Consider the following 22,519-nt stretch of genomic DNA (forward strand, 5'->3'; position numbering starts at 1 on the left):
ATGTCAGAATTTCAAATTTTTTGACTCTTTTTCTATTGCTGTCTAAATATGGATATCATCCACACAATTAATGTAGCTAAATTTAATTTATTTTCTTATTATAATGGATCGAAAAATATCTGAATAGAACTATTTAATCTGAATAGTACATTTCTATCACTATTAAGTTATCAATTCAATGAGACGAGTAATTACTTACGGATTTTAGTAGGGAAGGAGTAATATACTTCAAATTAATGCATTGTGTTAACTGCAATGAAAGTTTTGTCTTATTCATTTGGTTTTTAACCAATATGACTGTACCGTGATTTTTCGCAGGTATAAGAAAATATGCTAATTAAATACATAATCAATCAGCTGATAACATAATAAAGTGACAAAGTCTCATTGTTTTAGACAGTGGTTGGATTGAGTTTTTTTTTTAAAAAAAGCTAATAAAAATTACAAATACGAACGATTTCTCAATAAATTGAAAAAATTATTTTAAGATAATGATGAGAGTTGTTAATATAGTTATCGAATATATTCTTTTCAACCACCAAAAGGTTATCCAAATACATATATGATTCAAATATTGAAAATACGATTTTAAAATCGCTTGAATTTTGAATCTTCAAACTTTTCAAATCTCGTCTTCAATATAGATTCTAATACGATCCGCGTGATCTTTAATTTCTAACTTTCCGATCTTCATCTTCAATATATCTCACAAAAATAGATCAAACATATCTCAAAAAATTTATTCAAACACAAAAAAAATATAAATAGAGAGATTTATTTAATAAAAAAAATATAATAGAGATAAGTAATAGATTGGGCGGAGAGAAGACAATTTTTCGATATAAATGGAAAATCATCTTTTTCCACCCTCTAAAAAATCAAGATAAAATGAACGTTTTTAGAGAGAAAAAAAAAGGTTTTTTCTAAAGAGAGAATAAGGTTCGGTGTTTTATTTCACAATTATTTTTGATATATGTTTCTTTTTTCTGGATTGAGGTTTGAAATAACAAAATCTAAAAAAATTGTATACAATTTGTGACCGTGGTTGTACTCGAAACGATCTATTATTTTAGAACGGAAGAAGCATGTCTCTTAAGAAATTTTTATCTTTGAATTTAAATATAGTTATAAAATTTGAAGTTTTAATGTACTGCTTTGTATAGGGTTGAAGAAATGAATGTAAAATAAAGGACAACAATAGAAGAGGCATCCTAAGTTGCAGTCAGATAATTATAACAATAATTGAAGAAAGATGGATAACATTTCTATTCCATCCATGCAAAACTATATCCACATGCAAACAAAAGGGCTACACGTGCAAACAAGTATGCACACGTGGGAATAGGCCAGACTAGCCAGTAATAATAATAACTTTTTAATATATTTAAACAGCAAAGAGTATAGTATTTAAATTGTGCAGAAGATGATGATAGCAAATACTGTTATAAAATATATTTACAGGTTTTGTGGTGTAGTATAGGAATAGGAGTAGTTCTTTTTGGTGTCTGAAAAGTTAGAGACCAAGTGACTTCTTGTCTTTTATCTCTAAATGTCTATAATCTTAATACATAAATAATGGTCCCTTTGCAACCTTTCATTTCTTAATCAATGACTTGTTTTTTTTTTTTTTTATGCCAACGTGGGTCTAGCCTGAATGGTTAAGGCGTCTCTAAGTGCATCGAGAGGTTGTGGGTTCGAACCACACTTCGGTAACTAACAACTAACATGAGACTCTAAAGAGTCGATTTCCATCTTTGATAAAAAAAAAAAAAAACTTGTTTTTTTTATAATTGGAAAGAGTGAGAGCGTTTGTGGGAGAATTCAATCTCACGACTTAACAGTTTGTTGACAAGTGCTTATACCGTTTGCGTTATAGCTCATTAGTTTAATCAATGATTTATAATTAGTACCAATTAACAACCATCCAAAACTAGCGGGAATAACCATTTTTTTCACTTGGTGGGGCAAATATTTTCTTTGTGTTCAACTATTTTAAAAAAAAATAGGCTGAATAATACAATATTGGGTTTAAAAGATTTTTGAGAAAATAATTGTTTTCTTTAATTTTTTTAAATAAATATCAATTTATTTATTAAATTAATTTATTTATTAAGTATTAAATCATAAAAAATTTACTTGGTGTGAACTCATTAATAAATTTAATTATGTAAAAAATGTAAAATTATATATTTTTTTGCCAAATTTAAATAATCACAACAAGAAAATTAATTCAGAAATGAATTTGTTCTCTTTTTCGCCCATCCACTCATCAAATGAATTTGTCCAATATTATCTTAAGGAAGTAACTTCAGAAATATAATGGGATTCTTAGTTTAGTTTAGTTCTTAATTAATACAATAGTTTACAAATTAATTACGACCAGGTAGGGAATAATAATGAAGTTTAGTTTTGCAACTTCCCAGTGTGAGAGAGTGCTGTATAGTTTAGGTAATGATGACATCAAAACAGCCCAATTGACCCTACTAAATAAGTTCAGATGATTTTAGAAAAGATTTGATCACTCAAAATCATTGCATGTTTTTAATTTTTTAATTTATGATACAAATTTTTAAAATATTAACATTAATTTAATTTTGATAAATATATTTTAATTTTTTTGTTGATAAATAAAAGTATATTAAAAAGTCACGAGGAGTAGCTAAGTCAAATCTCTAAATTTTCGCACAAGAAGTGTCACACACAAGCTGGCACACTAAAATTTAGGATTTAAAAAACAGCCAAAAATTATAGATCCGAATATAGGATAGTGTAGGATTCCTAAAAGAATTCGAGCCAGAATAGCAAAAAAAAATCATATTATAGATTTAAAGAATGCGGCTTTTATGAAGCAATTAAAGATCACTTCTCTTTGTATGTAACCGAGCTTGAAAAAACTCTCTCCTTCATGCACTTCAATATTTCCTAAACCACAAGAAACCATAAAATCGGCCATAATTTTCATAAGCACCTCTATGAATAATACTTCCCCACTGCAGTATTAGGCTAATAATCACCGACGGTCCTCGACCTTTGCTCTAAGCTTCCGTAAACCCCCCGACCTTTCAAAAGCTTCCCTAAACCCCCCAACCTTTATGGCGGCGCTCATTCACGGTCCTTATGGACGAAAATACCCCTAAGCGCCGTCTTTTTTTGGCGGCTACAATTCTAAAAAAAAGACGGCGCCACGTGTCATCTGACATGTGGCAAAATATCTAAAAAAAAAATTGAAAAACCCAAAACACCCTTACAACTATTAAAATTTAATTAAAACAAAAATAAAAAATCAAAGCAAATCAACCCATTCAAACCACTGAATTATTGAAACCGAACCGCCACAACCGAACCCGCCTCCGGTCATCTTCTCAGGTGAGAAAACGACCAAGCTCGTCGTCTTCTCACCTGAGAAGACGACCGTCTTCTCAGATCTGAGAAGACGAGATGCTGCTCGTCTTCTCAGATCTGAGAAGACGAGCATCAGCTCGTCTTCTCAGGGGAAGACGAGCTGCTGCTCGTCTTCTCCGGTTGGGAAGACGAGTAGCAGCTCGTCTTCCCTGAGAAGACGGGCTGCTGCTCGTCTTCCCTGAGAAGACGGGCTGCTGCTCGTCTTCCCTGAGAAGACGGGCTGCTGCTCGTCTTCTCCGTTTTTGAGAAGACGAGCAGCAGCTCGTCTTCTCCGTTTTTCAGAAGACGAGCAGCAGCTCGTCTTCTCTGAGAAGACGAGCTGCTGCTCGTCTTCTGCACATCTGTTCTTGGAGAACAGATGTGCATCTGTTCTCCAAGAACAGATTTCAGATCTGTTCTTGGAGAACAGATCTGAATCTGTTCTCCAAGAACAGATTTCAGATCTGTTCTTGGAGAACAGATCTGAATCTGTTCTCCAAGAACAGATCTGAATCTGTTCTTGGAGAACAGATTCAGATCTGCTCTCCAAGAGCAGATTCCGATGGGTCGGCGGCGGGCGGCGGGTGGTGGTCGGCGGCGGGTGCGGTGAGTGGTTCGGGTTGGCGGGCGGATTGACCGTGGGTTGGGTTTGATTAAGTAAATTTGATTTGGTTTAATTTTTTAGGGGGTATTTTGGGTGTTTCAATTTTGTTTTGACATTAAATGACGTGTCAATTAACATGTGGCGCCACTATTTATTTTTTTCCAAAAAAAAGGACAGCCGCCAAAACCAAAAGGGTAGTTTCGTCTATAAGGGCCGTGAATGGCGCCGCCACAAAGGTTGGGGGGTTTAGGGAAGCTTTTGAAAGGTTGGGGGGTTTACGGAAGGTTAGGGTAAAAGTCGAGGACCGTCGGTGATTATTAGCCCTAAATTCCCCAAAAGACCTAGGAAACGTCTAAGCAAGATAAAGCTTTTGAAGTATACCATACCATATACTTCTAGTATATTTACAATGAATAAAAATATATGCTTGTGTTTCAACAACATCACAAATAGCATAAAGAAATATCCACTGCAATAATAGAACGTCTAACCAGAAAGTCAAGTGACAGAACTCTATTATGTAAAACAAGCCAAATGAAGAACTTAATTCGTGTTGGGCTGTTGATCTCTAAAATTTCATAAAATGAAGGCTGTTATTCTGGTTTTGAGAAACAACATCTCTATACCCAGAATTGAAATCGGTGTAGTTTCCATTGTTTCCCAAATTCCTTGTTTCAGCTATTTGAATTTTATATATAGCACCAGAAATGATAACCTCTGACATTGCATGAGTTGCATGAGCTTCAACACTTGAAATCTGAGGTGCAACAGCTTGGAACTATCCAACACGCATGGTTGTGATCTCCCTAACACTTGACTTGCTAAAGTGGAGCCACTAGAATATATCCGGCGAACAAGTTTTGACAGAAAAGATTCAACAGCAGGTCCAAAAATCCTCACATCATTACTGTTATTAGCGCCTGGATTTTCCTGACTACTTTCAAGAAATGTAACGTCATTGACAAGATTGCTAAATGATTTGGACAAATACCTACCAGTCGACGAATTCCATATAACATCATCAGCTGTAATTGACGTACTGTCCAGACGACCGAAGATGCTTTGAAACGATTGGAATAGTAAAGCCTCAGAACCCCAAAAACGACGCCTCCAACACCAACACAAAGTGCAAATCTCATTAGTAGACCCTATGTTTGGTTCGAAAGGTTGTATAACCTAGGAAATAAAAAAGAAGTTGTACCATTATCCATCCAATTATCTTTTCAAAGCGTTGCGATAAAGATACCCCATGAAAATTTATCCAAACAATAAGTTTTTCGAATCCTTTTCCAAATAAAAGAGAATATCTTAGCGTCTCCATTTTGAAGGCAATCCCAATTCTCAATTAAAGAGCAAGACGAAATAACATTAAACTAGAGAGAATTATCGTTTTTGTTCCTCAATTTTCACACCCATTTAAACAAGAGGCTTTGATTCCTGATATGAAGATTAATATGCCCAGACCACCCTTATCATAGTTTTGACATATGGTCTTCCACGAAACCTTACTCAGGACCCGATTGGAAACATCCCCTTTCAAAAGAAATCGAATCATGTACGATTCTAATTTCTTATAAATATTGTTCGACATATGCTATGCAGTAGAGAGCCTTTTCATAAAGTCAAACGCGAGTTAAACCGCTCAATCACATGATCCCAAGCACCAATAACAAGTTTCTGCCCGAATAAAGGAAGACACAAATACTTCACAGAGAACAAATCTATCCTGCACCCAACTGTTTCTGCCGCTAAAAACAAATCATCACCAGGCATATTAATTCCCATAATAGAGCTTTTATGGAAATTAATAGCAAGTCTGAGACAATTTCATAACACTGGAGGATTCTAGTAAGATTCTACAACTGCTCATTATCAAAATGAAGATAGAGTGAAGTATCGCCCATAAATTGAAGCAACCAGATAGGATCCTGATCATCCTCAAAGCAGTAACCACTAGTAAGACCCATTTCACTTGATTTATCTAGAATGCGTTTCAACCCCTCCACCGCAATGACAAACAAATAAGGTGAAATTGGGCCCCCTAACAAACACCTCTTCATAAGTTAATCAGCTCCACAGAAATGCCATTAACTAACACTGCTATAGTTACCGAGAAGAGACAGGCAATCATCCAATCTATCCACTTTGGAGGATAGTTCATACACTGCATTACACACATCAAGTAGTTCTAGTCTATACCGTTGAAAGCCTTATGAAAATCAAGCTTAAGGACTAACAACTTATCCTTCCTCTTTGAGGCCAAATGAACTAGTTCATTTGCAATCATGGAACATTCTAGAATGCTTCTGCCTTTCAAAAAAGCATGCTGGCTATCAGAAACAACCTTAGTAAGTAAATGCGCTAATCCTAAAGAAAGAGTCTTCGAGAGTAGTTTAAAGAAACCATTTAATTGATAATCGGTCTATAATCCTTAATATTAGCCGACCCTAGAACTTTAGGAACCAGAACCATGAAAGAAGTGTTAATGCCAGAGGGTAGAGAATTCAAGTCACGAAACTCGTCAAAAAAACTCCAAAAAGACATCTTTCATCTGTAGAAGTAGAAGTTAAACCCATCAGGTTATGGAGTCTTTCTTTCACCACAAGAAGAGAATGCTCTAAATATTTCCACGTTAATAAACGGCACAATCAGCTTCTCTATTTAAACATTTGAAATTTTCTCAAAATCCAGTCTAGAGAGATCATAATCCACACAGTCCTGCTGACTGTAAAGAGATCTGTAAAAGTCTCTTATGTAGAACCGAATATCACCAGGATCTACAAAAACAACCTCATCTACTTGAATATTAGATATATGGTTATTTCTATAGTATTTGAAAGCTACACTATGAAAGAACTTAGTATTTCTGTCTTCTACACAACTCCAGTTTAGCCTTAATTTCTTAATCCAAATAGATTTTGCCCTTTTTTCAGCTTGCCAAAGGTCAAATTTTAGGTTTTCGATCTCAGACTTCTCCTCCTCAGAAAGCACATGGTAATCAGCCTTATATTCTTTCGAAAACATCTCAGCTCAAGGCTCCTTAATTCTCTTATTTTGGTTACTAAAAATATGTTGGTTTCAAATTTTGATAGAGTGTCGTAGCTCCTTCAATCTCAACATGAGATTAGTGTGTTCCGCACAAAATGTAGCCCATCTATCAGCTGCAAACTTAGCAAAGTCTGCATGGTCCCACCATGCATCCACCGAACGAAAAGGCTTAAGCCCCCAATCAAGAATATTCGCTGAACGAAAACATAAAGGAATATGATCTAAGTGATTCCCATGCAAGGCAGTGATAGACATGAATGGCCAAATAGTACATGCTGTAGCATAGATCAAACAACGGTCAATATGCGATTTGGAGAAGGAATTTTGCCAAGTGAATAATGTACCCGGCAGAGCCAGGTCTAGAAGCTCATAATTATTCACAAAATTACCAAAGACCAACATAGAAGGATAATACCCAACCCCATTCAGTCTATCCTCTAGATGAATAATTTCATTAAAGTGGTCACCATTGATAATGGTTATACCAATAAAACTCATCAAAGACTATCTCCTGCCAAAGCAATAATCTCTCTACGGCCAAGTTACTAGCATAGATAAGGATATGGCGATAACTAATACCCTGAAAAACAAAATCCATATCTATCCATCTAGTTCCTTTTGAAATGGCAACATTACTTAAAATAACAAAATTCCAAATTAAGAGTAGAGCATCCGAAGCACCAATAGATGGAATCCAATCAAACATAAATTCCAAAAGTCAAAAAGATTATTCCTTATTTTCTTGATAGTTATAGTGCACTCTTTTTTGTTTAAGAGGGATACAGTCTTGGGTAATTTCTTAAACACTCGGTTGCTGTTATTATCAATGAATTGTACTAGCAAATCGAAACTATTCAAAAATTTGGGTGGCAATTGGTTCTTTGTGTTGTAGAATCTTTTAAAAGCAAGAAACAAACATGGTTTTAATAGTGAAATTTTAAATTTAAATGAATTAATCTTTTCGTGCATAATAAAGGTATGATTCACCTTAAACATTATAATACGAGGTTTTTTTTTTATAATAGTATGATGTGTTCAGTACCTAGATTATTTCATTAGAAAATTTGAAAATTTATTCTCCCATCTTTTCTTTTTTTAGAATGGTGACTTATTTGTAATCTTGTCATTCCGCTTTTTTTTTTGTGGATTTGCTTAATAAAATCACCATTTAACAAATAAATGTAAAGAATTATAAAAAGGCTTAATTTCTTAAAAACCCCCCACCTTACACTTTTTCTTCGTTTATACCCTGACCTTGTAAAAACACCATTTGTACCAAATTTTGAGTTTTTATGTTTCAACCCTACCCAAAAATATTAAATTGTACTCTTTTCATTTGGAAAAGAGTTTAAAACATATTTTTTTCTATTTTTAAAAATACAAATAAATCCTTAAAATTAAAAAATAATCAAATACATTCAAATAATTAATTAATTAATTAATTTTTTTAATTTTATAAAATAATAATAAAAATTATTATTATTTTAAATTTTTTTGTCGGAAACATTTTAAAAAAAAAATAAAAAAAAATTTAAAAAATAATCGAAAATATTTTTTAAAAAATTAAAATTATTTTTAATTTTTTGAAGAAAATGGTATTTTTGTACTATTAATAACATTAATATCTAAATAATATATAAGTTAAAAATAAAGGATTGTTTTAAACTCTTTTTCAAATGAAAAGAGTATAATTTAATGCTTTTGGGTAGAGATGAAACATAAAAACTCAAAATTGGGTACAAATGGTGTTTTTACAAGGTCAGGGTATAAACAAAAAAAAATACAAGGTGGGGTTTTTTTTAAGGAATTAAGCCTTATAAAAATGGTTTAAGATCTTTCAAAATTTTCAAAATATATTTAATATATTTCGGTGTATACATAAAAAATTTCATTTCATACTTAATAAATTTTATTGTGTACACTATGTATCAATGATGTATAGTTATTGTATTTATATAAATATTTGCAATGTATTTTTTGTAATAAAACATAAAAACTTAAATTAGATAAATATTGGAAGTTTTAAATAGAGCATAATATATAAAATAATATATATTGTTAATTTTCCAAAAACGTATTCACAATAACTGATATTGTTTAACGATGGCCAAACTCATACTAAGGATCATGTATTTTACGTGTCTTCTTCAATAGGTCCTTATCTCAAAAATATTATTTGACCGGTCCCTATACTTAATATTCTCAAAAAACGATGCTCTTTTCAGGACAGAATGGTCTGCATGTTATCCAAGCGTCGTTAGTTAACTGTACTAATATACACGTCATTATTTATTAATAAAACGAGTGGGAGACGGTGGAAATAGAATCCACGTGTGTCATCCACGTGCTAAACAAATATTTAAAGCTCGAGTTTCTCTTTTCCTCACTACTTGTTTCTCTTATACTTTCAAACAACAGGGTTCCTCTTTTGCTTTTCTCCATATCCGCTCTCCTTATTCTCTGAAATTTAAAGATGTATCATCACCCGGTGATGAAATTGAGTACGACAATGTTATTCTTAGTGCTGATATTTCTAATTGCAAGTGCGGGAAGAAGGCAATACTTTTGGTGTCTTGGTCTAACAAGAATCATGGAAGGAGATTTTTCCGCTGCGAGGTAAATTTTTCTCTACTGTTGGTTTATGGGATTTAGGTTTTTCAGTGTTACGTGAAATTTTTCATGAAATTAGGGTTTTATGCTGTTTGTTGGCATCTAATTTAGGTTTTCTAGAAATGTTTTATAAGTGTTGGTTTCTGTGCTGCTGGTTTTGTACTACGTGATGGTTTTTGATTTATGTGTTTTGAAAGTATTTAACAAACAAGTTTAAGGTTTGTTACTATTGGTTTATGTCTAATTTTCTTTGTACAGTTTTCACAAATTTAGGGTTTTGTACAATTGGTTTTTATATTAGGTTGTTGGTGATTTAGATTGACTAATGTGTGTATGGTTTGTACTTGTAGGGAAACCAATTCTCTTACTTTTACTGGTATAGTGAAGAGTATGCTCACCATATAAAAATGATGTTGAAGAACTTGAAACGTGGAGGAGAGGATGTGAACAAGGAGGCCGAGTTTTTTAGGGGTGAAGTATTTCGCTTGAAATACATAATGGAGCATGCCAGCACTCTCAATGCAATTGAGATGGAGAAGCAGTTGAATGAGTTGAAATCTGATAAAGCTACATTGAAGTCTACGTTTACGGATCTCAATAAGGAGGTGAAGATGGAGCTCAAAAATAAAATGGTGGAAATGCAGAAATATGAGAAAGAGTTGAAGTCCATAAAGTTGAAGAAGGAGTTTTCCAACAATCTTGTCATTGCTATTGCTTCTTTGATGATTAGTGTAGTCAGTATGATAAATTTCAATTAGCTTAGGTGTTATGCCAACTGTTTAAGTACAATTATTTTATTAAATGTACTTTTAATTAGGTTGTTTTATGTTTGAACTTATTGCTATGTTTGAACTTAATATTAATGCTTATTACTGTACTATTATTATTGCTTATTATTGTACTATTATTTAAATTAAGCTAAATAATTTGTAATTGCCTTTGAGATAAGCATATGATGAGGTGAGGTAAATTAACTGAAGCATTGGTATTAATTGGACTAGTTTGGATTGTGCATAACCTCTATTTGTACCCCAACATATATATTCAAATAGAGATTTTAGGTAAACTGCAAACTATAAAGATATGCATCAAATGCAATTGTATACACCCAAAAACGAAGTTTCATTGATATCGTAAAGCATCCATTAAAATAGGCACTTTAGATAATTTACCTAACTGCAAACTGTAAAATATGCATTCAAATAGACACCAAAGGCAGTTGTAAACACCTAAAAAGCAATTTCATTAAAATAGGGACCAAAGGTACTTGTAGCAACCTTAATAAATACAAACTAAGATATTATGTTCTAAATAAGTCACTTTCAATAAGGCATAATTCAAGGTTAAGATCTGGTATTTTCATAAAGCCACAAAAAATTTCCAAATGTATCACCATATTATGCAAAACTGAGACAAAATATGTTCAGAAAAGACATTTAACAAGTCACAAAATCATGAACTTTTTTTCAACTCTTTCTTGATTTGAGTTGGCTTAAGCTGACAGTTTTCTTTCCTTTCCACTGTAGTCTCTTCCTTAGTATGGGTGCATATGACCTTGTTGGTGGTGCCTCCGGCAGTGAAATAGAATGTAATGTAGTGGGTGGTGCATAAACTGATACTTAATATGGTGTAGAAGATGATGCAACATGAAATTACAAGAACATATTAACTACAGTTATAACCTGAAATTGTGCAATAGCACATATCAATTGTCCTTTACATATTTCATTAAGGAAGAACCCATCTATCCCTATAAATCTTCTACATCCAGCCAACCACCCTTGTTTACAAGTAACTAAACAGCCATACATTCCATTAAAATGGTTCACATCTTGTTCCCTTGAACCCATGACATAAAATGAAGTCAATGGGTTACTTTCTTAAAGCTCCTCAGTATAGTCATACAGACGCTTATACTCCTCTTTGGTCAGTGAGATTATATCATCATGCAATCTTATCTTCACATTCTTGCACATAGTCAAGTCACCTTCAGTGTAATTCTGTTCTACGTTCCCCCACGAGCCTCTTTTGTAGGTGAGCTACCCAGAACATGCTTGTTGCCATTTGACTAACATTAGTGATAAAAAGCATCTATGTGTATTTGTATAAGTCTTAACTATGAATCAATTGTCCTTGGCATTTAAATTTGCCAAAAATACTCACGGATAGCCTATAAAACACTTTCGTCTAATCCTTTTCGTTTTATTCTTCACAAAGTTCATATGCAACTTCTTCATAATAGCATACTTTGCTAAGGCATGTCTGCATTCCTCCATATTCTTAAAAACCATATCAACACTGAACACAGGAATGATAATATTTGGATCATATCTTACGTTCTATAATTGTGTAGCTTTCTTGGAGAGGCATCACCATCTTATTCCTCATTCTCAATGTAACACATCCAAGGCTCATCGTTGTCATAGTATACACTTCTATCACTACCCCCATCCTCATCACCCTTACTCTTATTACTATACAACTCATCATCCTCCTTAACTTCTTCTTCAAAACTGGCTTCACTCTATATTATGTCATCACCAACAATTGGATTTTCTTCACCCTCTTGAACTTCCTCTTCATAGACAACACGAACTCCTCTCTCCATTTTCTTTGGATTTTTTTTCCTTATTAGCTTTTCCAACATTTGTCCTTGCATTTTATAACTCTTCATCTTCCTCGTTGTCAATTATGATACTGACATTGACACAAACATTATCAAAATTCCGGTCCCTATCTAACTGGTCTTCTAAGATTGTACTAACATTTTCGGACCCTATTTTCTACATTTATCTCAATCTGGACCCCACCTTGGCCATAATTTACTGCATGTTCATCTAGGTTTTCACCATTTTAAACATGTTCATCTAGCTGGTCCTCATTTTCAACTAACTTTTCTCCATTTAACTGATCTTCAACTAACGATCTCCAACTAATTCATCCCCATCTCCAGCTTACTGATCCCCATGAACTTGATCCTAATCTCTAACTAACTCATCCCCATCAACTAACTAATTAAGATCGAATAACTCATCCCCATCTCCTAACTAATTCTCATCTACTAAATGATCCTCATCTAAAACTTCTTATTAATTACCACCAGCTACTAATTGAGGAGGAGGAGCTTGTTTATAATCAACAATATGTTCCAAATAAAAATTCCAACAGCTTCCCACCTTTTGGTTTACCAATCATGTCAAACATACTTTTATCATTATGTAAAAACATATTTTTCCTAGAGGGCAGCCTATAGTATATTCCACTATAGGGTATTGAAACCAAATACATCAATATCACAATATTCATTTATCAATGTATGTTTTCTATGTACATACTTTTGTGTTTTTGTGAAAATGCCTCCATAGTGCAAAACAACATTGACATACCTTATTGTCATAAAAATAAAACAGCAAACAACATAAATTAGGGCCATTATACCACCTTTTGTTAAAACCAAACCAATATTTTCAAATTAGGGCAACATAAATAGGTCCAAACAGGCAAAATATTCAGTGTCATACCAACCAATATTAAATGTCATACAGTTGAAGACATAGTTAAAACTCTAATTCTAGTCACATTTATTGCCCTAATTTTAATAAAAAAAATTAATTTTCAACAAACCCTAAAGAAGAAAAATAAGAATAATAATGTTATTCAACCAAAAAGAAGCAGACAAAACCCTAACTTTTTTTTAAAATATTAAAAATGAAAAAACCCTAATTTCGGAGACCACATGTCCAACACCATTAAAGAAATACACAAAAATAATTTAAATTACTTACCCCGACAACCAGTGGACCCAAATTCCTTTACAAAATCTTTCTTTTCTTTCTCGATAATCAATAATCCACTGAGAAGAACAAAAAAGTTAGGGTTTAACCTAGAAATTGCAGAAACAAAAGAGAAAAAAAGAGTTAGGGTTTAATACACACCAACGAAAAAGATCGAACGAATAATAGAAATTTTAGGATTTTAAACAATGACGAAAATCAAACGAAGAATCGCAATTTTGGGATTTTGAATTTTCAATTTGCAAAAACGATTAAGTTTTCATGTTCTCTATGTTAGGGTGCTGAAAAATAAAACAACACCGTTTCATTTAGTTATAGTTTAAAAAAAAAACAACGATGTTTAGATGTAAATACTCCTAGAATAGAAACGACGTCGCTTGGAAATTTTACCTAGCCAACGTCCACGTGGAATCCATGTGGTAGCGTGTTGGAATCAAATTTTGCCATGTCGTCATCATATAAAGTCTCCACGATACCTAACGGTGATTGGACAACACACATGTCATTCCATCTTGAAAAGGGCATCGTTTTTTGAGAATATTCAGTACAAGGACCGGCCAAATAATGTTTATGAGATAAGGGCTTCTTGAAAGAAAAAAAAAGTTAAACTACAGGGGCCTTAATATGAGTTTGGCCTTTAATGATTGTTTTATATCAATATAATGCATATATTTTTTTATTTTAGATGTATATAATTTTTTATTTATAGAATAGTTTTGACTTAATTTATAAATGTATCTTTTGTAATAAATTAGTTAAACAAAATATGATAAAATATGACAAAAATAATGAGTTATTTTAAATGATGTGAATATCCTTTTTAATGAGGAATAACCCATTTTCAGGATTCTAAACTATACCTAATTTATTTATCTGGTCCTTAAATTATTTTTTGTTTTTATATGGTCCTTCAACTAAACAAAAATACATTTTTGAGTCCCTAAATGATAAAAATGACGTTGTTTCCTTATTTTTGAAAACGCAAATTGATACCTTAAACGGTGTCGTTTTTGGCAGTCAGGGACTGGAAAATGGTTTTTCGCTAAGTTGAAGGATCAGATAAGAACAAAAAATAATTTAAGAACCAGATACAAAACAGGTATAGTTCAAGGATCTGGGAATGAATTTTCCTTTTATTAATTACTATGAGAGAGTAGAGTAGTACAATACATAGTAAACACTAAACAGCAATATTTTAATAATTGGAATGACCAAAAACTGGGATTAGTTTGTTAAATGATGAAGAAGGGGGCACATAATTAAATTACTCTACAGATTTGATTTAAGAAACTTGAGCAAAGCAGAGTTGAAATTAGAAGAAAAAGAGTGAATGGTGAGTTTGATATGTTCCCCATACAGAGTCAGGTTTTCAAATATTTTGACTGAAGCTCACTTGTTTCTCACCAAACTATAGTACATTCCTGTCACCACTGTAACCTCTCTAATAAATGAGGGAACTGTAGACCAAATTATATTAACAAAAAATAAAGCAATTTGCTATTCCTATTTTTAGGAAATGGGGGAAACTGCAAATTATGCAAAGGACATTCCTTACATGCAATTCAAATGTACCCCTGCTTTCTTTTAACTGCCCTAATTATCCTTTATTTACACATCTCATCTGTCTTATCATCCTCTCCTTAATCAATTACATAAAGAAAAAAATTACCATAATGCCCCTCACATTTATCATAACTCACATTTTAATCCTTTGTGCTTAAAAATTAAATTCTATGGTCTCTTAATTTTATTTCCGTCAACAGTTTTGTACATCTGTCCGTTTTCTGGTGTTAGTCAACATAGTTAAAGAACGTAAGAGTAAATTAATTTTTAAATACGGAAGACGAAATCGTTGACAAAAACAAAAGTGAAGGACGAAATCGTTGAGGAAAATAAAAGTGAAAGACCATATTGTTCTGTTGACTAACACAAAAATAGACGGAATGATTAAATTATTGAACAAAACTGAAAAACCATAAAATTTGATTTTCAAATGACAGGAATTAAAGTTTAGTTTATGATAAATGTGAAAAATATCATAGTAATTTGCTATTATATAAACTACCTCATTTATTTGACCATGCACTTACTATTATATTAGACAATTGAGTCTTTAAAAATTGCATGATTCACAATTTTTTTTGAGAGTAATTAAGCAAAGTTTGGTAATGGACCACATTTAAGAATAAAGAAAAGTACATAAGAAGTGGGTTTTCTTTATTAATTACATACACAAACTCCATGAAAGAGACAGAGTGAGAGAATTAATTAAGAGTTTTTAAAAAAATGTTTGTGAATAAAAATAAAAGGGACACATGATCATGGAGATCAAACATCAAATAAGTAAAAAAAAAAGAGTTTGTAGGGTCAACTTCAGGTGGGTTAAGCTGAAACCCAAGGTTAAAAATAAAAGGATTGATGGGGATTGAAGTAGGATGCTAGGTTATTATTTGACAGCATGCTGTTATATCAATGCTGTCTTTCTTCTCAATTTTTGCACTTAAAATACTTTTTTTTTATTATAACTCTTAATTTGTTCTTCACACGTGTGTCATCATTTAAATCCAAATCAATTTTTATATATTATTATGTAAACAATAGAATCAAAGCTATACTTATAATTAATTAACAATCTCAGATTTCGGAGTTATACCCTATTTTGGAGACAATTAACTAAAACATGAACCCTATGTATGTAACTGATTTCTGGTAGGACCGTAGGAATTTGTCATATTTTGAAAGTCATTGTAGATTTAGACTAATTTTAAAAATTTAAAATTAATTAATTATTAGCAGTGTGAACTTAAATCAACATTACTAATTTTTATTTTTTAAGATATTATTTTTGTTTAATATTTAGCTAATAAATAATGGATTAATTATTTTTACACATACTGAACTATAGCATTTTTACAAAATGGTTATTGAATTTAAAAAATAATAAAACGGTTGTCAAACTATATTGTTTTGACAAAATAATGACTAAATTATAATAAGTACTAAAATAATTACCGAACTTGTATTTTTTTATAAAACAGTTACCAAACTATTATTTTTTTATAAAATTATTACCTGGTTTCAACATCAGTAAGTTAATAAATGTTTTGTAAAAAAATTATAATTCGGCAACCGCTTTGCAACTTTTTATAATCCGGTAACCGTTTTTATATATAAGATATGGTAATTATTTTGTAATTTTTTATAATTCGACAACCATTGTGTAAAAAGATTAATGTTTGGTAACCGAAAAATATACAACCCAATAAATAATTGATAAAAGTAATATAATAATTATTTCATAAGATTAAGTTAATTAATTTAATAAAATCATAAAAGTAATATAATAATTTTTTTTCTTAATTATAAAAATCAAACTAGATTAAGCAAAACTAGTATTATTGTATAAACATAAATAAAGAAAGACAGAGTGAGGGTGAGGGTAGGTCAGCGAGGTTAAGTTTATGTATTCTAAAACTCTTCTCTATCTCTCTCTAGCGAGTGTAGGTCTGTGATGAGAGAAGCGTATCAGATTTAACACTGCAACATATTTTGTGTTTACTTTTTCAAAATCTCTGGCAAAGCTTTTGCTTCTCTTGTTTTGAGAGAGTATGACTTTGTAACAGTTGCATAACAGCATCTGTCAGATACACAAATGAACTCAACAAAATATTGTATTTATCATGCCCTCATCACCTCTTCTAATTCATCATCTTCTTCTTCCTCAGACATGGTTTTTGCTGACATTGCTTCGCTTTCTCTCAACCCTAACAGCAACTATGGCCTCACTACCACCCATGTTTCTTCTTCTGGTTTTCCTTTTATGATGACAAACCACCACCACCACCACCCCCACCACCGTACGGGTGGTTCTGAGGATTGTAGTGATAACAATGAGACTGTAAGTGTAAATTACTCGAACGATCATGAGGAAGAGAATAACCCTAATAATAATTGTAACACGAACAGTACTAGTGGTGGAAAAGAAACAGACAGCAGCAGTGGTCAATCAAAGCTCTGTGCACGGGGACATTGGAGACCTGCCGAAGATTCAAAGCTTAAAGAACTTGTCGCTCTTTATGGCCCTCAGAATTGGAACCTTATTGCTGAGAAGTTACAGGGTAGATCAGGTAATATCATAGTCATTCCTTCTTGTCTCTGATCATTTCTATGGGACTTCTCTTTTGTTTTGTATATTTTTTACATGGTTTAAAATATTAACTACTAGTGTTGGTATTAATTGAAGGTAAAAGCTGTAGATTGAGATGGTTTAACCAGCTTGACCCCAGAATAAACAGAAGAGCTTTCACTGAAGAAGAAGAAGAGAGACTAATGCAAGCTCACAGACTATACGGTAACAAATGGGCGATGATAGCAAGGCTTTTCCCTGGAAGAACTGATAATGCAGTCAAGAATCATTGGCATGTTATCATGGCGAGAAAATATAGAGAACAGTCCAGTGCTTATAGGAGAAGAAAGCTCACACAATCTCTCCATCAACCTACTGCTACAGCCTTCATCTCCGGACAAGACCCACCGCCGCCGCAGCCACCGCCATACTGGGCTGCAACTGGCGAACCAGGCTTCAGTATACATGCTCCTCTTACTGGGTTTTGTGCACAGCAAACACCTTATGATTTCTTTCAAGGTATGAACTTTTCCTCTCATTCCACAATGTTTTTCCTCTTGTTCATGCAATTTGGACATTTGGGTTTCAGTGCTGCTTTCTCATTGGTCTGAATATCCAAGTTTGTTGCATTGACTGAGACAAACTTTTTCCTTTTTAATGTAAGTCCATAGCTAGTTCATTTAAGCTTGTATGATGAGTTTGCTAGTGATGGGTTTGAATGTTTTTCAGGTGCAAAGAGCAATGTTGACATGATGGGCGTGTTGAGTCAGAGCAGATGTTGGGATAGGGCGAGCGATGAACCCCACATTTCATCGTATTTCATGCCAATCCAACACTCATTTAATCAATCTTCAGCCACCAATGAATTACTTTCACCTTCTTCTTCATCAGTTGCAGCTGCAGATAACCATTTTAATCCCCCACCATTTTTCGACTTTCTTGGAGTAGGAGCCACTTGAATGCAAGTTTCAGTTCAAATTAACCAAAAACAACTCAAGGAAAAGCTGCAAATTATATTTTTTTTGTTCTTATTTTTCCATATAGAAACTCAAGATCATTATTATCAGTAGATTTTCAGTTGTAGATTTGTCATGGGCCTTCATCTCTTTTCTTGTAGCTCCTTGGAAAATAAATATAAACTTTGATTTTCAATTATCAGTTAGGTTTAGTATGATTGTTTTCTGCATGTTATTTTGAACAAAACAGAATATGGGTTCAATAGAACAATTATTAGATAATGTCCGGTAGTAAATGACATGTATATTTCATGAAGTTAAATAAATTATTACCATTATTTTTATAATATGGTGAAGTATTGCAATTTTTTTATACTGATAACATAATCTATTTAGAAAATTTTAGAATTCAATAGTATATAAGAATAATATGACATAGAAAAATATATCACTTAAAAATGATATTTAAAATGAAACCTATCATGTAGGCCATTTCTTAATGAATATAAGTAAAGATAATTAAATTAAAAATGAACTCCTAAAACTCGCTTGAAATGATCTTATTTAAAGGAATTAAGCTCATTATTTTCAAGATTTATCACATTTTGGAAAAGTACGTAATCATGGTAATATTTTTTGGTGACGAGGAGTCACTTTACTGAGCCGAAACTCAATATCATTGTCAAACCACGGGATCTGGACCGCCTGCAAGTCCACATACCTGGTAATTTCGGGTTATAATGGCCAGCAATCCAACCTGAACCACTGCATATTAAGAAAGGGCGTAGTCAGGGTTCGAACCCGCAACCTTTGACGCCCAAATGGCTGAGACTTAGACCACTTGAAGGATCATTATGTTTTTGTTATATTTTAATGTTGTTCTTGGTAGTGATGATGAGGGAAACAATTAAAAAAACAGTGAAACATAAAAAAAATGAAGAATAAAAACATCATTTTCTCATGGGGCTGCAAAATAGAGGCAGAAAATATGCAAACAGAAAGAAAAACCAAAATGAGAGAGGGAAACTGTTGGATTAAAAAGCTTTCGTTTCATCAGCAGAATCTTGTTTCATGCTACCCACATGGACTCTACCTGTTTTTATATTTTGTCTTTCTTATTCTGCTGATACAACAAAACCCTATTCTCTTCCATATACACGCCAACTGCTACATTTTACCTTTTTTTTTTCTTACCAATTTGTTTAAAAACAAAAAATACAACTACGAAAATAAATCATAAGCATTCTTAAATTATTGGGTTAATTGCAAATAAAATTCACCAATTTTGGCCGAATTTGCAATTATTATATATACACTTTCAAATTTTGTAATGTCATCAATGAACTTTATAATTTTGACAAATCAATATATCGATATTTTCCCGGGACATTTTTGCTGAGTTGGAAGCCGGAATTGCCATGTATATTGACACAATGAATTTTAGTATTTCCCACGCTAATTGACACGTTGCAGAATAAATCACAAACTTTACCGTAATTTGCAATTACAACACTAATTTTAAATTTTTTACAAAAACAAGCATTACTTTTTTTTTTGGCAAATAGAAACATCGTTTATTTGCCAACGTGTCAACCTACGCAGTAATACCGGCTTCCAATTCAATTAATTTATATTGGAAAATGAACGGTGTTTTAATTAAAAAGTGAAAGTTGGTATTGACATTGCTAAATTTAAAAATTTATATTGTAATTGCAAATTATATTAAAATTCGTGATTTAATTTATAATTAACTCTAAATTATTTTGATATAGCTTCATTTTCCACTAATTACATATTCTACATTCTGGCTTGCAAAATACATTAATGGGTTGAGTTATTTTTCAGAAATTAATTAAGACCTAGATTTTTTTAATAAAGAATTCTACACTTCATGAATATTTTTACACATTATATATATTAATCTTCTCTTTAAGACAATCCAGAATTCCACTCACTACTAGTCTACTACTACTATATATGTAAATGCATTAATGAGTTGGTGTTTCTTAGAAAATATTCAAGACCTGAAAATAATCTATAGTTTATGAATTTTACACCTTATATCATTAATTCCTTCAACACACTGCAGAATTCTCCTGACAACATTTGGAGATATTACATAAATGCTAATCCCATTTTTTTCCTTTTATATTATGGGTAGCCCAAATTTACTATTACAAGGCCCGAAAATACTCTTAACCAGCCCAATTTTCCAGCTACATAGCTATTTATTAGGTCCATATATAGTTAAAGACAAATTTACCCAAAATGTCATTTCTTTTAAAATACTTTCATTTTGAGAAAAATAAAAAGAACCACATCAATTTCAAACATCTTCGCTAAAAACATCTCATAAGAAAAAAATCTAAAAGAATACACTCCAGCGATATTGAAAAATTAGCTAACTTGGTGTTGAGAAGGAAGTGTCATCAGGTTTGAGTTTACTAGAGGTTTTTATTGTTTTTATGTCTTGTTCGCTTTCGTTTGTTTTTTGGAACTGTAGAGGTGGCTTTTTATTTTCGGGGAAGTAGAATTATATTCGTAATTCGGACTCTGCTTTCATTGATTTGTTAGAGCCTCAAAAGATAGTTAATTGATGATTTTTTTGTTAAAAAATTATGGCCTAATCTTGATTTTAAGTTTGACTGGATTCTGTCTATGGGTGTTTTAGGTGGTCTTCTTTTAATTTGGAACTCTGTGGTGCTGCGTAATGTTAGTATTTCAAAGGCTTCTAGATGGACTGTTATGGATTTCTTGTTTTAGGATGTTTCATGTCGTCATATACTTATATATGCTAGTAATATTGTTATGGATAGATTATTGCTTTGGAAAAAACTTATCTCTTTATTAGAATTTACGGGCACAATTATTAACTAGATTTTAATTTGTGTACGGATGAGGAGAGAATGGTGATTGGTGAGCTTAAAACTAAGCTACGGACTGCTGAAAAAAGAGTGCAATCGATGTGGGTGCAAAAATCTAGACTGAACTATAGTGGAACAAGTGACAGCAATACCAATTTTTCTATAGTATGTCTTCCAAACACTATGTAAACAATCACATCTCTTATATCTAAGTCGAAGAGACTATCTACTATGAACCTAGTGACATTCGGGCTTACATAAGAGATTTCTTTAAATTCTTATACAGTGAGCAGCTTGGTGTGAATTTTGATCTCTTGCGGCTGGTTTTTGAGAAAAGTTTCGAGGAACAAACAATTTGCTTGATAAGGCTATTCAACAAAGAGGAAATATTTAAAGCACTCTCTTCCCGTGGTTAGAGAAAAGCTCCAGACCTAGACGGGTTCAATTTTTACTTTTATACGGGCGTGGCATTTTATGAAAGACGTTATTTTGGGTTTTTTTTGAGCTTCCACATTTCTAATTATTACCCAAATGCATAAAACACATCTTTTATCGTCCTGGTTCCTAACGTTGTGGGATCGGCTAGCATTAAGGAATATAGACCAATTAGTTTAGTAAATGGCTTCTTCTAGTTAGTCTTGAAGACCTTATCTCTAAGATTAGCTTCTTTACTAACTAAGGTTGTCTTGGATAGCCAACATGTCTTTTTAAAAGGTAGGAGTATTTTGGTGTGTTTTATGATTGCCTATGAACTTCTTCACTTGAAAACAATAAGGAAGGATAGACTGCTTGTTCTAAAGCTTGATATCCATAAAGCTTTTGATAGTATCAACTAGGTTTATTTGATGTCAGTGATGTGTTGTACGAACTCTCCTGAAAAATGGTTAGATTGGATGCTTTCTTGTCTTTCAACGGCAACTACATCAGTATTGGTTAATGGCAGTCTTATGAATCCAATTTCTTTGAGAAGAGGTGTTCGGAAGGGAGACCCAATCTCTCCCTATTTGTTTGTTAATATGGTGGAAGATTTGAAGTGTATTTTGACAAATCAGCATTTTTGGGTTTCACATAGGGAATCCGCTATCATGACCCGATTTCATGGCATCCCAATCGGCGTTAGAGAACGGGAGTCACTA

General features: G+C 32.5%; 1 protein-coding gene across 1 annotated transcript; it reads left to right on the forward strand.

Moving 5' to 3' along the window:
- The first annotated feature begins 16,870 nt into the window (after positions 1-16,870).
- On the forward strand, positions 16,871-18,718 carry LOC126686062 (transcription factor MYB105-like). The gene is made up of 3 exons (XM_050380081.2): positions 16,871-17,564; positions 17,681-18,082; positions 18,293-18,718. Exons 1-3 carry the CDS (start codon positions 17,090-17,092, stop codon positions 18,520-18,522), a joined length of 1,107 nt encoding a protein of 368 aa, XP_050236038.1. The 5' UTR covers positions 16,871-17,089; the 3' UTR covers positions 18,523-18,718.
- Positions 18,719-22,519: the final 3,801 nt, after the last annotated feature.

Source organism: Mercurialis annua, linkage group LG6, assembly GCF_937616625.2.
Source record: "Mercurialis annua linkage group LG6, ddMerAnnu1.2, whole genome shotgun sequence".
Classification (NCBI taxonomy): Eukaryota; Viridiplantae; Streptophyta; class Magnoliopsida; order Malpighiales; family Euphorbiaceae; genus Mercurialis; species Mercurialis annua.

Bases quoted from the DNA above. Each gene is read 5' to 3' on its own strand.
- LOC126686062 (XM_050380081.2), top strand. From the start codon at position 17,090: ATGAACTCAACAAAATATTGTATTTATCATGCCCTCATCACCTCTTCT. The intron at 17,565-17,680 runs GTAATATCATAG...TATTAATTGAAG, and splicing joins GAAGTTACAGGGTAGATCAG to GTAAAAGCTGTAGATTGAGA. The intron at 18,083-18,292 runs GTATGAACTTTT...AATGTTTTTCAG, and splicing joins ACCTTATGATTTCTTTCAAG to GTGCAAAGAGCAATGTTGAC.